This window comes from Periplaneta americana, chromosome 9 (assembly GCF_040183065.1).
Source record: "Periplaneta americana isolate PAMFEO1 chromosome 9, P.americana_PAMFEO1_priV1, whole genome shotgun sequence".
In the NCBI taxonomy this organism is placed as follows: Eukaryota; Metazoa; Arthropoda; class Insecta; order Blattodea; family Blattidae; genus Periplaneta; species Periplaneta americana.
Window position 1 is genome coordinate 103,953,132 of NC_091125.1, and position 18,909 is coordinate 103,972,040.

General features: G+C 36.4%; 1 protein-coding gene across 4 annotated transcripts in view; it reads right to left on the minus strand.

Annotated features, from left to right (window-relative positions):
* Positions 1–994: 994 nt before the first annotated feature.
* The window catches only part of LOC138706335 (protein draper-like), a 40,812-nt gene continuing 22,897 nt past the window's right edge, over positions 995–18,909 (minus strand). For 3 of the 4 annotated variants that reach the window (XM_069835473.1, XM_069835474.1, XM_069835472.1), the window contains 4 exons: positions 17,739–17,826; positions 5,497–12,797; positions 4,606–4,769; positions 995–1,740 (listed from right to left, as the gene is read on the minus strand). In XM_069835473.1, coding sequence (XP_069691574.1) covers positions 1,568–1,740; positions 4,606–4,769; positions 5,497–12,797; positions 17,739–17,789 — 7,689 coding nt within the window. In that variant the 5' untranslated portion in view covers positions 17,790–17,826 and the 3' untranslated portion in view covers positions 995–1,567. Of the gene's footprint in view, positions 1,741–4,605; positions 4,770–5,496; positions 12,798–17,738; positions 17,827–18,909 lie in introns of those variants that run through there. The other variant, XM_069835477.1, reaches the window with a different exon arrangement.

Genomic DNA, 18,909 nt, shown 5'->3' on the forward strand with positions numbered 1-18,909 from the left:
TCATTACCTAACTAGTTGCGTAAGAGAAGTAGCATTACCTAACTAGTTGCGTAATGAATGTGTTTACTTCATTTTTATTAGTGATGTAAAGTCCACATTACACAATCAAATTGGATAAAAACCTTACGACATTCAATTAATTAATGTTGTAAGCATAACTTCCTACTTTTATGTACAGATGCTCAGACTGCTAACATTGAATGTTACTCTTCAGTGTCTAAAAGTAAGTGTGAAAACAAAGTCAGAAATAGAATTTGATTCTGATAGACGAGTATAATTTCATGAAGATATTAAACGACCATATTTGAAGGCACTGAAAATCAACTAATACTTTGTGATCTCATGTTTTGCTGAACAAGGAACTTAGAAATCTGAAGATTCATCATGAACACAAAAAAAAGAACAGATTTGAGTCATATTACTGCCACAAATAAATTTAATAGAAGAATTCTATATCTATCGCTGTGGAGTAACGGTTAGCATGTCTGACAATGAAATGAATGGACCCAGGTCCAAATCCTGATTGGGACAAGATACCTGGTTGAGGTCCTTTCCAAAGTTTTCCCTCAACCAACTGAAGCAGAATTGTTAGGCAATTTTTGGTGTTGGATCTCAGACTCATTTCGTTATCATAATTACATTTCCCCTCTTTCATCATTATCATCATCATCATCATCATCATCATCATCATCATACTTTGGGCTTGCTATGATGTAGAATCAGCTGCGGGCCGCCATTAAGCTTGGACTCCGTGGTATATGGTCATTAGTTGCTGGTGGTAGTGCTATGTACCGTGCGTTTTTTTTAAAAGCAAGACGTAAAGCACTGCAGCAAGACCGTTCTTTTATTACATTTGCTTCACCGTCGCTGCAGCAGCGCTGTAGCAAGCATGCAGCAAATCAAAACTTCGCTTTACGAGTTTGCTGCATGATCCATCATGGCGAAATGCGTGTTTTGGTCTTTTGCAACGTTTATTATTGCTAAAATCGTCAAGTAATAATAATTCCATGACATTATCATGGAAGTCGAAACTATTTAACATGTTCGGTTCTTTTAGGGTTAAATTTATTACGGCAGAAATAGAAGCCAATATTAATTGTCCACCATTTTGCAGTCAGTTGACCTACTTACGTTTTTTTTCGACCCTTATTTTGCTGCAGCAAAGGCATGAAGCGCTTCACTGAAGCGCTTAAAAAAACCGCACGGGTACCATGAACTCTCCCCTGGAGCTTAGGGCATACATACCATTCCATTCCAGGTAGTACAATGGGCCCATCGAAACGGTCTACGTGCAAGGGCAGTCCCCAGCCTGTGTCCTTCCCTTCAAAGGAGACTAATAGAAGAAATCTTTTACTTCTTTTTTTAAGTATCCTAGTCATTTAGGAGAATCATTTAAGTATCCTTTATCATGGACTTAAAAATGTTAAATACTGTTAATATAAAGGTTAAGTTAGCTTCCTTATTTAGCCTTGGAGAGACACAAACGTAAGAGTGATTCATACGAAATTAATCTTCAAAATGTATAAGAATACTATAGGCAAATGTAACTCAGTGTTGGATATTCATGTCATTGTGAACTAACAGATGCTTTCCCGCAATCTGACAGTTCGCTGTACTGTAATGGCACTTCGTCATAAAGTACAGAAGCTGTATCCTCTTCTAGAATCTTCTCTTCCTTTGTAATGAGCTTATCTTTCTGCCAGTCAAGAATAAAAACTGGATTTCCATAATCTGCTATGCCTGAAAATAATAAAACAATCTTATAAATACTCTCATGAGTAAAATAATAACCTAGTGAAGCAGTAATACCAGTATTAATTCCAAAAGGTTACATATAAAAATTAATTTGTTTGTATCACCATCACCAACATCATCATAACAATCAACATTTATTATTATTATTATTATTATTATTATTATTATTATTATTATTATTATTATTATTATTATATTTTTTATTTTTTTTATTTTTTTTAACTAGTGCCGTGTATATTGTTCAGTAGCCGTTTGTGTCTCTGCCTACCTTTTGGCGATTATGATGAAGAGTCCTGTTCTGAGGTTGCATCCATTAGATCGAATTCTGTTCGCCTCGTATGATAGAGTGACATGAGAATGGTACTAGTACACAGGATGGCTGAAGATGAAGGTGATAATGACGGCGAAATGAACCCAGGGTTCAGCGCCAAAGTTAACCAGCATTTCCTCTTAACAGGTTGAGGGAAAACTCTAAAAAAAAGTCTCAATCAGGCAACTTGTCCCTACCAGAATTCGATCCCAGGCCTGCTAATTTCGCATTCAGACACTTTGATCACTATTCCAAAGTGATGGACTTATTATTATGGTTATGTTGAAGTTGATGATGATGCTTATTATTATTATTATTATTATTATTATTATTATTATTATTATTATTATTATTATTATTTTTATCATCGATCATCCATATTATCATCGTAATTATCATTGTTGTTGTGGTTGTTGACATTGCTATTTTTGTGTTACCTTTAAAGTGGAACTTGACACATGCTTTACTGGATAGAATCAGAGCTGAGAAGAAAGAAGATCATCATCTCAATTAACTAGGATTGCTATAGGCTATTCAAAAAATGAAAATCCGGAACACTAATTTCATCTTTAAAATGTCCGAAATAAAACAGGGACAAAAATACAATTAATTACCCTTACTTCCTTGCATTACATGGTATAATAACTAAAATAACCTAAAACTTCAAAACAAAATATTTAACACTATATAAGGTGGGTCAAAAGTCGCTTTCCCCAATATTCGTTCTTAGATTTCATACTTGTACACATATGCAGATGTCAGAACTTGAACAAACGAATAGTTGGTGTAATAAGCGGTGGGTTGGCAACCATGTTCATGCGTCAACTGTTTTTCCGATGTCATGCCTTGAAAATAGTCCTTGTTTTACCGATATATGCAGTTGATATGACAATAGGATGGAGCACCACTTCATTTTGGTGTACGAATGAGGGACTTCTTAAACCAGCAATTCCATGAATGGATTGGTCGTCGTGGCACAACAGAATGGCCACCCAGATCATGCGACCTGACAATATTTAATTTTTCGCTGTGGGGTATCCTGAAAAATTATGTTTTTGCTCAGAGACCGCAGGATCTGCATCAGTTGCGACAGGTGATCGAACAGTCATTAGTGAAAATCGATGAAAATCGTGAGAGTTATGTTCTGCCATCTCCCATCTGTAAATCAGTGTCTAAACGTTGTGATTTGTGTATGGAGAAACAGGATCTCCATTTTGAACAAAATCTGTAAAGGAATGTGTAGTCAAATGTAATTAAATTTAAGGCAGTGTTCGAGGAAAGCGACTTTTAATCCACCATGTATTGTTACAAATAAATAAAGTCACATTTTTTAGATGTTGTGTTAGTATAACTGGTAATCTAATAAAAAAAAAAGCATGTCAACAAGAAATGTAATTTTATTCTTGGCATTACTGGGGACAGCAGTTCTAAAATTACCATGGAATTTAGTGAATGGCAATACTGTTACATAATAAGAGGCAGATGAAAACAAAGAGTAATACCGACAACAATAACCATACCCAGACTTGAGGAAACGCTGTCCCTGACATACCATTCAATATGAATCTACAGAGTTGGGCAAGAATAACCAACCCACCTCATCCCACTTGTTCTGAGATTAAACGTTCCTCTAAATTAATGAATGTGATATAATGAAAGAGAAAATGAAGCAGTGGAATGGCTGAGAATAGGAGGAGAAATAGTTTCAGCAGAGGAGAAAGAATAGTTTGAGACCAGGTGAGTGCAAAGATCTGGAAACATGAGACAGACCAATTACTCGTGCCCAACCCTGTAGTTAAACAATGAACTTAAATCCAATATTGTATGTATTCAAGTTCTTTAATTTTACACTTTTGAGCTGCTGTTCTCATAAACCGATCTGAATAAAATAGTGTGAGAAAAAAAGAAACAATCTTTTTTTTTTTTCCTTTCCTTTTCGCTGAAAACAGGGTCATTTATGCATGCGAAGAGTAATTTTTGAGATACCAGCACACAGATCTCGATTCTGGTATGATTCCAGAAAATTCGGGATATATGGGAACTGTCTATTTAAAAAGTAAATGTCTTATACTCAGTTATTGTTACATAAAAGAACATCATATCGTTGCTATGTCTCCAAAATCCACTACGTGGATTTAAACAGATTTTTCGGGAGAAGGAAAAAAAATTATCACTTTTAATTTCCTTGATTTTTAAAGCTATTTTCAGTTTAATTTCATCATTTTTCGTGTAATGAGTGAAATTATACCCAAAGTAACTTTGAAAATCTAGGGAATTAAATGTGACAATGATTTATATTTTCTCCTGGAAAATCTTTTTAAAAGCACACCACGGATTTTGGAGGTGCAGCAACGATATCATACTATGACCTCAAAACCATTACCATAATTTTTTTTTTTTATTTAATCTCTCTTAATCATTTCCATTTACTCATGCTTTCTACTACTTCCTGTAAGAGAGAGACATTAAGTAGCCTATGTTTAGGTAACACTGGATAAACTTATTAGATGCTGTAGTAAATATTTTGTCTTGATACATACTTCCAACCATAAGATCACTATCCGTGTTGTTCTTCTTTAAGGACTGTCTCCACATCCCAATTTTCATTATGATTGGCCCTACGATCATAGTCAGAACAAGTATAGGCACCAGGATGAACCAAAGGACATTGTGGTGACTAAGAAAGTTATTTCCACCAAGGTCCCTGAAAAAGTGTGGAGAATATAAGCATATATTGTTTAAACCACTGCCTTAAAAATTAACACCAAATGCAGTTGCTATAAATATATTATAAATCTTTTACATAGGTGAGAAATAATTTTATAGAATTACACACTGCTGTAGTAGACGAGCAATCTTTCTTTTAGAGATAATTATCAAATTATATTCAAAACCTAATAATGTATTCAATCAACTGGCAGAATATATTAGATTTTTCCCTTCCTTTATGTCATTTTAATCAACCTTAGTAGGCCCTATATATTGCTGAGTGGGCAGACTTAAGAATCTGCTATATACAGAGTGACTTTTTCAAAATTTGGGGGCATGCAAAGGGTAATATAGTGAAGATTTTTTACCAAGGAACCCATGACCAGAAAAAAGAATTGTAGTATCTACAACACTGAGATATGTTGCTTTTCCTGTTCTTGTGATGGCGAAATTTCTAAGCAGTTACACCCTGTAAATCCTTCTGGAATGTGAAACTCTCAAGTAGACAAAATAATATTCACCTTTGTTTTACAGGAATGTGTCTGAAAATAAGTCTATCGTAACTATGTAGGAAAATTCCTGAAGCTTAATATGAATTAGGGGTGAAGTTACTAAGTTAAGAAAAAAAAGCAGGAGAAGGTATCATAATGCACATAACACATCCCTTAGTAATTACTCTAAAAAGAAGTGCATAGTACATGTAATAAAAAAACTATTCTTACCTGTCTCTTGAATCCTGTTGAATATCATTAATGGAACAATCTGCACCAGACCATCCAGCCAAACATTCACATTTGTTGAACAGTGTGCAGTTACCGTTGACACAACCTTGAGGACAGCTTGGAACACAACCCCTGTTCTTATCATTGATGAATCCTTCATTACAGGTACAGATGTTAGGGGATGAGCATACACCATTTGGGCATCCAGTAACACACGCCGGTATACAACTACTGGAAGAATTTCCATCTCTGATGTAGCCTACACGGCAAGTACACATATCAGGAGCAGTGCAGTCTGCATTCACACACTGGGATGTACAATAAGGAACGCACTCTCTTGAGGAATGTTTCAGATAACCTTTATTACAGGTGCAAGTGTTGTATGCTACACATTCTCCGTTGATGCAACCATTGGTACAAGTAGGAACACATTTGTTGTCTTCTGAAGAAAATTTTATGTATCCAATATGGCACGCACATGTATTAGGCGCAATGCAATCTCCGTTGATACAGGGTTGAGGACACATAGGTTCACACTTGTTAGGATTTGTTACACTCGTGGAGTAGCCTTTATGGCAAGAACAGGTATTTGGAGATGAACAATATCCATTGATGCAACTTTTGTCACATGAAGGGACACACACATTATCATTGTTTGCATCCTTCACATATCCTTTCCAGCAGGTACATGTCTCTGGCTGAAAACAGTCACCATGGATACAACCTCTAGAGCACGAAGGCTTGCAGTTACTTGATTTGAGATCTATGGCGTATCCAGCATGGCATGTACAAGTACCAGGTGATGAGCAATAGCCGTTATTACATCCTTGAGAACAATGTGGAACACACTTATTTGAATCCTTCGTTGATTGGATGTATCCCTTATGACAACTGCACACATTTGGTGCTGTGCAGTCACCGTTATGACATCCTGATGGACAAGCTGGTATACATTTATTGTTCTGGGAGATATCTTTAATGTAGCCTGGAAAACATGTACAGACTTCTGGTGCCGTACATGAACCATAAATGCAGTCCACTGAACACATTGGCACACATTTATTTTTACGTAGAATGTAGCCTTTGTTGCAGGTACATGTATTGGGAGCAACACACTGTCCATTACTACAACCCCGAGGACAGTTTGGAATACACTTATTTGAAATTGTAACATCTCTAACATAACCCAAATGACATGTACATTTGCTGGGTCCTGTACAGTCTCCATTTATGCATCCACCTGCACATAATGGGATACATTGATTGGAATCCTTGTTGTGTTTAGAATAGCCGGTATGGCAGGTACATACATTTGGTGCAGTGCAGTCTGAATTCACACATTCAGGATTACAGAGTGGAGAGCACTTATTAGAATCTACATGATCGTTTATATAACCTTGAAAACACGTGCAAACGTTAGGAGCAGTGCAATTGCCATTCAAACAGCCTCCTACACAAGTTGGAACACAAATATTTGAATCCTTACTGAATTTTGTAAAGCCAACATGGCACGTACATGTGTTTGGAGCAGAGCATTCAGCATTTGTACAGCCATTTTTACAAAATGGAACACACTTATTTTGTGACTTTTGATCCTTGACAAAGCCATGATAGCACGTACATGTATTTGGTGCAGAACATTTTCCATTAATACAACCTCCAGAGCAAGTAGGAATGCATATGCTGGTACTGTTTGAAAGTGTGTAACCCAAGTGACAAGTGCATTTGTTAGGAGCTGTACAGTCACCATTTACACAACCTTTATGACACACAGGATTGCAGATGGCGCTGTTGCGAGAATCTGTTATGTAACCAATATTACATGTACAGACATTTGGAGCAGTACATTGTCCATTCTGACAACCTGACGAACATACAGGTCTGCAAGTGTTAGGATCAGAAGTAGACTTTACAAAACCAGCATTACAAGTACATGTATCTGGAGCTGTGCATATTCCATTATTGCATTTGGACGCACAAATTGGCTTGCAGACTTTATCATTATTTTTATCAGCCATGTATCCTTTGTTACATGAACATACATTTGGTGACACACATTTGCCATTTACACAACCAGGAATACAAACTGCTAAGCAAACACTATAATTATTAGGATCTTTAGTGAAGCCTGTGTTACACGAACATTTATCAGGTCCTACACAAATTCCATTCACACATCCAGATTTGCAAAAAGATACACATTTTGCATCATCTTTTGGATCCTTGCTGAATCCCGGATTACAAGTACATTTATTTGGTGAAGTACATTTTCCATTCACACAGCCTGGAATGCAAACTGGTAGACAGTTTCTATTGTTTTTAGGATCTTTTGTGTAACCGCTGTTGCAACTGCATGTATTTGGTGCTGTACATACGCCATTCATACACGCTGGATTACAAACAGGTAAACAGGTATTATTACTTTTAGAGTCTCTTGTAAATCCTGAATTACACGCACAGGTATTAGGTGCTGTGCATTTTCCATTAATGCAAGAAGGACTACACAATGGCTCACAATTATAGCTATTTCTCGGATCTCTTGTAAAACCAACATTGCAAGTACATGTGTTAGGACCAGTGCATACTCCATTATTGCACTTAGGGCTACAGACTGGTGAACAACTTGAATCAGTCTTCGGATCTTTGGAGAATCCATTATTGCAAGAACATACATTAGGAGCTATACACTGACCGTTTCTACAGGATGGACTGCAAACTGGAAGGCAATTCTTATTATTTTTTGGATCTTTTGAGAATCCACTGTTACATGTACAGGTATCTGGTGCTGTACACTGTGCATTATTACAAGACGGGTTGCAAACTGGAACACAGTTTTTCTCATTATTTGGATCTCTTGTAAATCCAACATTGCAGGTACAAATATTTGGTGAGGTACATTTCCCATTCATACATGGTGGATTACAGATTGGCACACAGTTCCATGAACTATTTGAGTTCTTTATATATCCTGTGTTACAAGTGCATTGATCTGGTGCCGTACAATGTCCATTTATACACGATGGTTTGCAGACTGGTAAACAATTCCTATTATTTTTCGAGTCCACAATATAGCCTTTCTTACACGAACACTTATTAGGAGCTATACAATGGCCATTAGTACAAGCTGGATTGCAAAAAGGTATACAATTTGTATTATTCGTCGGATCTTTAGTGTATCCACTGTTGCATGTACACACATTTGGTGCTGTACATTGAGCATTGGTGCAAGGTGGGTTACAGACTGGCAGACAGTTCCTATCATTCTTAGGATCCTTTGAATATCCAGTGTTACAAGTGCATTTGTTAGGCGACGTGCATTTTCCGTTAATGCATGGTGGATTACAAACAGGCAGACAATTCGTAGCATTCCTCGTGTCTTTTGTAAAACCAGTGTTGCATGTACAGACGTTTGGTGCTGTGCATTCGCCATTTGTACATGGAGGATTACAGATGGGTAGACAATTTGTCGAGTTTGCCCTGCTTTTTGTATAACCAACATTGCATGTACACACATTTGGTTTAGTACATTTACTATTTGTACAGGAAGGATTGCAAACTGGTAAACAATTCTTACTGTTCTTTGGATCTTTAGCATATCCATTATCACAGGTACAAATGTTTGGAGCTGTACATCTACCATTGATGCACGTAGGGTTACATACTGGTACACAGATATTGATATTTTTCAAATCTTTAATATACCCGCTATTGCAAGTGCAGGTATTCGGAGCTGTACATTTTCCATTAACACACTGTGAACTACAAACTGGTGAACAGTTTGTATTATTTTTAGCATCTTTTTTATAGCCACTATTGCAAGTACATTGATTGGGTGCCGTGCACTTACTATTAACACACAATGGACTGCAAACAGGAATACAGTTCTTGCTATTTTTTGGATCTTTTGAGAATCCACTGTTACATGTACAGGTATCTGGTGCTGTACACTGTGCATTATTACAAGACGGGTTGCAAACTGGAACACAGTTTTTCTCATTATTTGGATCTCTTGTAAATCCAACATTGCAGGTACAAATATTTGGTGAGGTACATTTCCCATTCATACATGGTGGATTACAGATTGGCACACAGTTCCATGAACTATTTGAGTTCTTTATATATCCTGTGTTACAAGTGCATTGATCTGGTGCTGTACAATGTCCATGTACACAGGACGGTTTGCAGACTGGTAAACAATTCCTATTATTTTTCGAGTCAACAATATAGCCTTTCTTACACGAACACTTATTAGGAGCTATACAATGGCCATTAGTACAAGCTGGATTGCAAAAAGGTATACAATTTGTATTATTCTTCGGATCTTTAGTGTATCCACTGTTGCATGTACACACATTTGGTGCTGTACATTGAGCATTGGTGCAAGGTGGGTTACAGACTGGCAGACAGTTCCTATCATTCTTAGGATCCTTTGAATATCCAGTGTTACAAGTGCATTTGTTAGGCGACGTGCATTTTCCGTTAATGCATGGTGGATTACAAACAGGCAGACAATTCGTAGCATTCCTCGTGTCTTTTGTAAAACCAGTGTTGCATGTACAGACGTTTGGTGCTGTGCATTCGCCATTTGTACATGGAGGATTACAGATGGGTAGACAATTTGTCGAGTTTGTCCTGCTTTTTGTATAACCAACATTGCATGTACACACATTTGGTGTAGTACATTTACTATTTGTACAGGAAGGATTGCAAACTGGTAAACAATTCTTGCTGTTCTTTGGATCTTTAGCATATCCATTATCACAGGTACAAATATTTGGAGCTGTACATCTACCATTGATGCATGTAGGGTTACATACTGGTACACAGATATTGATATTTTTCAAATCTTTAATATACCCGCTATTGCAAGTGCAGGTATTTGGAGCTGTACATTTTCCATTAATACATGGTGAACTACACACTGGTGAACAGTTTGTATTATTTTTAGCATCTTTTTTATAACCACTATTGCAAGTACATTGATTGGGCGCCGTGCACTTACTATTAACACACACTGGATTGCAAACTGGAATACAATTCTTGCTATTTTTAGGATCTTTTACATAACCGTTATTACATGTACATGAATTAGGACTTGTACATTTTCCATTTGTACAGGACGGATTGCAAACTGGTAAACAATTCGTCTTATTCTTTGGATCTATACTATAACCACTGTTACATGTACATATATTTGGTGCTGTACACTTTCCATTACTACAAGATGGACTACAAACTGGGAGGCAATTTTCGATATTTCTAGGATCTTTAGAAAAACCGTTGTTACATGTACAGACATCAGGTGCTGTGCATGTTCCATTGCTACAAGGTGGATTGCAGACTGGTAGGCAATTCTTGCTATTTTTTGGATCTTTACTATAACCACTGTTGCATGAACACGTATTTGGTGCTATACATTTCCCGTTTTTACAAGGGGGACTGCAAAGTGGTAGACAGTTTTTATTATTTTTCGGATCTTTTGTATATCCACTCTTGCAGGTACATGTATTTGGTGCTGTACAATTCCCATTGATACATGATGGGTTGCATTCTGGTATACAGTTTTTAGTATTATTTACATCCATAATAAAGCCGGGGTTGCAGGTACATGTTTTGGGAGCAGTACACTTTCCATTAATACATGGCTGAGTACAGATTGGCAAACAATTTTTGTTGTTCTTTGGATCCTTACTGTAACCGCTGTAGCAGGTGCAAACATTGGGTGATGTGCATTTTCCATTAGTACAAGGTGGATTGCAGACAGCAAGACAGTTTGTGCTATTCTTAGCATCTCTAATATAACCATTATTACACGTACATGTATTGAGTCCTGTACATTTTCCATTTGTGCATGATGGACTGCAAAGTGGTATACAGTTGCTACTCTTTGGATCTTTAATATAACCGCTGTTACATGAACACACGTTGGGTGATGTGCATCTTCCATTTGTACAGGGTGAGCTACAAACTGGTACGCAGTTCTTGCTATTTTTTGGATCCTTATTGTAACCTGGGTTACAAGTACATGTATTAGGTCCAGTACACTTTCCATTTGCGCAGGACGGACTACAAACAGGTATGCAATTCTTGCTATTTTTAGGATCCTTGGTATAACCACTGTTGCATGTACATGAGTTAGGGCCTGTACATTTCCCATTTGTACATGGTGGACTGCAAACTGGTAGGCAATTCTTATTATTTTTTGGATCAATGCTGTATCCACTATTGCAGGTACAAGTGTTAGGTGCCGTGCATTTCCCATTTGCACAAGCTGGACTGCAAACTGGTAAACAATTCTTACTGTTTTTCGGGTCTTTACTGTATCCACTATTACAGGTACATGTATTAGGTGCTGTGCATTTACCATTGGTACAGGTAGGACTGCAAACAGGCAAACAATTCTTGCTGTTTTTTGGGTCTTTACTATATCCACTATTGCAGGTACATGTATTAGGCGCTGTGCATTTACCATTTATACAGGCTGGACTGCAAACAGGCAAACAATTCTTGCTGTTTTTCGGATCTTTACTGTATCCACTGTTACAAGTACATGTGTTAGGTGCTGTGCATTTGCCATTTGTACAAACTGGACTACAAACTGGTAAACAATTTTTACTGTTTTTTGGGTCTTTACTGTATCCACTGTTACAGGTACATGTATTAGGTGCCGTGCATTTACCATTTGTACAAACTGGACTACAAACTGGTAAACAATTCTTACTATTTTTCGGATCCTTACTGTATCCACTGTTACACGTACATGTATTAGGTGCCGTGCATTTTGCATTGGTACAAGATGGATTGCAAGCTGGTATACAGTTTTTAGTATTCTTTGGATCCTTTGTGTACCCAGAATTGCACACGCACGTGTTTGGTGCTGAACATTTACTATTAACACAAGGTGGACTGCAAACTGGTAGACAATTTTTATTATTCTTCGGATCTTTGGTATAGCCACTGAAACATGTGCAGATGTTTGGACTTGTACATTTACCATTTTTACAAGATGGACTGCAAACTGGTAGACAGTTTTTACTGTTCTTTGGATCCTTTGTGTATCCACTATTACAACTGCAAATATTTGGAGCTGTACACTTTCCATTCGTACAACCACCTGGACAAGATGGCACACATTTCTTAGTTTTACTGTCTAACGTGTAGCCACTGTTGCATGTACATTTCCCAGGTGCAGAGCAGTAGCCATTTGGACACCCTCCTGCACAAGTTGGTAGACACACTCCTTTATTGTTTTTTACATAGCCTGGACAACATTCTTCTTCCTTTCGCCATTTAATTACCGTCTGGAATATAATATAACAAAATAATTGGAAACTTTACATTAAGATTTGATATTTTTCTAAATTTCCTAAACTATGCTATCTATAACCTACACAAGAATTTTAGTTATGTTACAGATATACATTTTGTTTGAATTGTACAATTATTCAGATCTTTCTTTGATAGATTTTCAGCAATGAAGATCTTATAGGTTACTTCAGAGTGGAAGCAGTGCCAGTATTTTTTAATTTGAGAAGAGGAGTATTCTTCTTATGCCATATATTACTTGAATTACTTTCAGAGTAGATTATTGCTTAAAACAAATACGTCTAATATTACTGATAAGATCTTTTTCCTGTTTTACACATTAGCTATTTAAATGCAAAAATGACAAACGAATTTAAAGAAGACTTTGAATGTAGACACAAGTGTTGTTGGTTTATGCGTAATGATAACGAATGTTGAAATAGGTTCTAAATAAAATTTAGTATAGTTAGTGAGGTTTAAAAAGGGCGCGCTCTTACCTGAAATTCTTCAAAAATAAAAAACACAAACAATACAACAAGCTCAATGCTAACACGAACTAAAAAAACGTTGTCACATTAAAAACGAAGTACACAAATGCAGTATTTACAAAGTGATTCCTAAATAATCATAAAAATGAGCAGTTCTCAAACTCTATGTAGTATTTAAGAAGAGATGATAAAATAATAAAACAACACCACCAAGACACATTATATGGCGCATTTCAAAACAATAAAATTTTTATAAAATATTCGGATGTAGAAGGTCCGAAATGTCAAGTATGTAAAAACAAATATAAAACAACAAATGTAACATCCAGATCTAAAGGATCCGGAGGATAAGTAAAATGGGTCAATAAAAATTAAATCACCATATCAAGTCCTGTATTGGATAAAAATCTCAGAACTTCATTTGCACAATTAAAATAATTTTCAAGGGCGTCATATAGAATCGGCTGAATTACATATTGTTGACGGACACGGTCATATTTCCTTACTTACTTACTTACTGGCTTTTAAGGAACCCGGAGGTTCATTGCCGCCCTCACATAAGCCCGCCATTGGTCTCTATCCTAAGCAAGATTAATCCATTCTCTATCATTATATTCCACCTCCCTCAAATCCATTTTAATATTATCTTCCCATCTACGTCTCGGCCTCCCTAAACGTCTTTTTCCCTCCGGCCTCCCAACTAACACTCTATATGCATTTCTGGATTCGCCCATACGTGCTACATGCCCTACCCATTTTATAACTACGATATTGCACCATCTACCCTTAAGTACTGAATACGATAACCTATCACTGATAAATTCGACCTTTTTTACTGCTGATTTTATTCTTTTATGAATAAAGAATCCTGTTCCTATCGTTTCCTTCCCCATAATACAACAAATAATCTCCTATTTGTGTTATGCCGTTCCCATCTAACCTAACCTCCTATACTCCCACAAAGTCTATTCTATATCTAGCTAGTTCTTTTGCTACTAATGTTACCCCTCCTGTTCTATATAGACTTGTAACATACGATGCAATAAAATATGTTCAACCATAAGTGGTACATGGCATACATCACACACCAGCTGAGGCCACGTAGGAGATGGCCACGTGTCAGACGACAGTGGCCAATCCTCAACCAGATGAGGTTCTAAATAAAATCTGTAAGGCAATTACTCGTATAATATATAATAATAATGAATATAATTACCTAGTAATTTACGTTGAAAGTGTTCTGAAACAATATTTAGCTGCATTTTCAGTATCTGCATAGAGTTGGTAGAATCAGGGCTTTAGGCAGGGGTAAGGAGGGGGAAATTATTTTGATTATCACATTATTCGCTGTTTACTATAAATCTGAACATTTTAATATATACAGGAAAAGGGGATATAAATGTAGATTTTTATAGCTATTCTGTATGCAGGAATAGGGTCAAAATTCTAATACCAGTTGATTTTTTTTAAATAAATGTATCTCTGTTACCAGAGAGGTGCTACAAGTTGCTAATTAACAAACGCATCATTATATCAAAGAAAGTTAATTTCAACATTTTTCTTATTATTAAGCATGCATTTCAATATCTCGATTTGATTCTTTCTTTCGAGAATTTACTTCCAGGTATAGACAATGCAACATGTTCGAGAAGCGCTAACCTACCAAACCTCGTGAGGGTGAGAGATAAGTGAACTTGTGAAAGTAAATGACTTAGAAGTAGAATCACATTATTTCAGGTCACTGTCATAGGTACAGCTTTCTCAGAATTGATGTTTAAATTCTTTAAGAAGACTAAAATTATAATTATGATGTAAAATTAAACCAATTAAATATTTGGTTGATTCCACAAGCAGGACTTTAAACATAGGCTACATGAAAGCAAAACCTGGGGAAACTTTAAAATTTATAAGACTCACAGTTGCCATATTGTATTTTATTTCAGACTTTTAGAGTAATTTTTCTGTGATGGAAAATTTGGATTTTGCAACCATGATTCGAAATTTAGTTTCACTGAGCTACTGAGTACGAGATCTGTAAGTAGGTTAGAAAAGTTCGAGAAATTAAATTACAATTCTTTACCGGTATTTCCAAATCTAAAAAATGTTATCGTTGTTGCCTCATTGTAATAATTGCTCTGAATAAAAATGAAACTGTAAATAGAAGCAATTAAGGTTTAAGCAAACAGACTATAAATAACTGATAAATCAGAACAAGAGTTTTCAAATGAACAGATAAATTAATACAGAATCATCAAAGTGATTGGCTTCATCAGATATAAAGTATGGAACAAGTCAAATTTTCTCTCAGAAAACGTGTAGGCCTACTGGTACTATAATTATAATCCTGAGAGAAGAGGAGAGTGTCCGAAATAGAGCTGGTGCCGGTATGACACATTTTTAAATCTTTGAAATAGAGTACCAGTCTACTCCACACTATAATTGTTTTTTTTTAAGGTGGGACATGACAGTTAAGCGGCCGAGCTCGGAACTACAGTGCTATGTTGCCAATATGGACTATCCCCTGCCAGCTGATGGAAGCTAGCAATTGACGTTAAAATGGCTGACGTTAAAACATTCATTGACAATTGACGCGAAGGTAAGAAAACAATACAAAAATCGACAGAGAATCAAAGCAGAAATGTACCAATGCTAACATTGTGTGCACAATAAATGTCGCCAAGAGAGCTATTAAGCACTCACCACGTGGGAACGGTAAGTTTGGCAACTCAACCGTTGTTACCATAGCAACAGACCTACCACGCTATGTGACATTTAGTTGTTTTAGCGATCGCAACGCTCCTGTCATGTCCCATCTTTCAAAAAAACAAGTATAGTCTTTGTAGCAGAAGTAATTCTTTTTTTACCTGAACATGAAGTTTTTAGGAGGAAATAGGAAGAAGAATACATTATTGTTAATATTGTTTACCTGATGACCATAAAAACACTACATTTTCTTTCACTTTATATATTTATATTTTAAAGCTATGGCATTTCTTACTGTTTTTATGACCAAATGTACATTGATCCTATGAGATAGAAGCCTAACACACCTGCCTTATATCTCTTAAATCATCGTCGTAATGTCCATGTTTCTGCTCCATACAATGTTACACTCCACACAAAGCACTTCGATACTCTATGCCTTAATTTCTTTTCCAGAGGTTTGCAAAAGATGCTCCTTTTTCTATTAAAATTTCCTTTGCCATTGCTATTCTCCTTTTGACTTCCTGGCAGCAGCACACGGAATGACAGACTTATCACTGTTCGCTGTTCGTGACTGACCAAAACGAGGAATCAGTTGCCAAATTCAGAATGTAAGTAGGTCATAACTGTTTGGCCAAGCAACTTTATTGAAGAGGCAAACTCCTTTATGTAGCCTCTGCAACCAGAACTGCGTCATGGATGCAGAATACCTGATCAACTGCTCAGCTATAATGTCTATGACAACTTTAACACTCTGACTACACAACTGTCCGAAGATTGGTTTGAACCTCATAAGTAACACCAATAAGGCATCACTCATAAGGCAAATACGCCAGGAGATAATGGGATAGGGTGGCCAGTTCCTTTCCCCCTCTAATGCACACATTGCCGATTAGCTACATATTCCACTAATCAGACTTCAGATGCATAAAAACAATATTGTTCTTCCTTTAATACATATCGTCAAGTGGGATGTACTGCCCGATAATAGATGTACACATCAGCCAGAATCTCAATCAGAGGTACAACAAGAATATAGGTAGTTAATAATGCAATTTATCCGTTAAAAATTAGAGTTATTACTGCAAATCGACAAATCCTATTTCCAACGCAAACAAGAAAAACCAATGGTTATTAGAGGAGAAAAATTCGCTCTGACACCAGGGATCGAACCCGGGTCCTTGGTTTACGTACCAAGAGCTCTAACCACTGAGCTACGCCGAAGTTCAATCCACAGCACCAGATCAAATCCCCCTCCTCTAGTGTTTTTCCTTTTGTGGCTTGACTCCATGTTTGGCATATATGTTGACATATATCAAGTCAACTCCCATTATACAAGGAGCACACTCAAATAAGTGACTTTATTCAACAGTATATGCACTGTTGAGCGAAGAATCTAAGTAAAGATTAATTTCTGGTCCTATAGAATTTATCTGTTATGGTAGCAATAGTTATTAGAGGAGACAAATTCGCTCCAATTGAACTTCGATATAGCTCAGTGGTTAGAGCACTTGGTACTTAGAACCAAGGACCCGGGTTCGATTCCCGGTGCAGGAGCGAATTTTTTTCCTCTAATAACCATTCTTACCATAACAGATAAATTCTGTAGGGCCAAAAATTAATCTTTACTAAGAAAAACCAAGTCAGCCCAAGCTATAAAAACCTATTTGAACTAACTTTAATTTAATTTATAGCTCTCAAAATCTTATAGAGACAATCAATATTACAATTGAACTTAGTACTCACCTGCGTTCTGGTTTTTGTGACAAACACATATTGAAGATTTGGTATTCTCATACGATCACGATATGTTTGTACTGTTGTTGCTGTATACCTGTGACAAAGAAAATAAATACTGAATCTAGTGTTCTACACGAAAAATTAATATAATTATTGTTACACTATAGCAGACCTGGGTGTTATCTCCCCACTCCATCTTCCCCGGCTGAGATAGTTATGTTTTGGTGCAGGCGGACATCATAGATTTTACGAACTTTCGGCTCCCAATGGTCGTCTAAAATCCACCACTGATGCACAAAGCCTTACTGCGCGTTTATTTATAAGGTGGTGTAAGCAAAAAGGACATGGTCGGGGGTTTCTTCGTCCCCTTGATTTCCTCTCTTATGCCCAGGGCTTTACTATAGGTACTTGTGGCAAACAAAATAAATACTGTATTAAATTCAGTGCTCTGTATGAAAACTGCATGTAACTGTTATTGTTGTAAACTTATGATAAAGAAAATAAATTAATATTAAACTCAGTGGCTGTATGTAACTCTCGTTGCTATAATACATGTGATAAAGAAATTAATAAATAGGTTACTACTCAGTCCTCTCCAAGAAAACTAAACTGTCATGTTAATACTGAAACAGATATTTACGTCTTTGGACACTAGCAAAAACTAACAACTTAAAAACCAAAATAATGATAAAAAAGAATATAAATATGTACCTTATATAAATTCAACTTACTTAAGTTATCCATAAAAGCTTTAATAACTGATTGGTTGATTGGCAAACTTACTCGTGTTAAATTACACAAGCAACTGTGGCTTACAGCTGTTTCGGTGCTTTCACACCATCCTCAGAGCCTACTAGGACTTTAATAACTTTAATACCGGTAACAGTCAAAATTCTATTAATTGTCACTTTTGTCTGATCATGCACCAGTACATTTCTCCTGGATGACATAACATTCGCACAATGTGGAGCATCTGAGTTTTTCGTTTTGTAAGCTCAAAGTCTCTGTTACATAAGCATCTAAGAGTGTGCCAGTTGTTAATTTTAATGTCTAGGTCGTAAAAATGATGTCACATAAAAACACGTGAGTCCATTTATTGAATTTTACAGCATTTTTTACCAGTATGCTTTTCTGTTAAATTCTATAAGAAATGTAGTAATCATTAGCGGTATTTTAA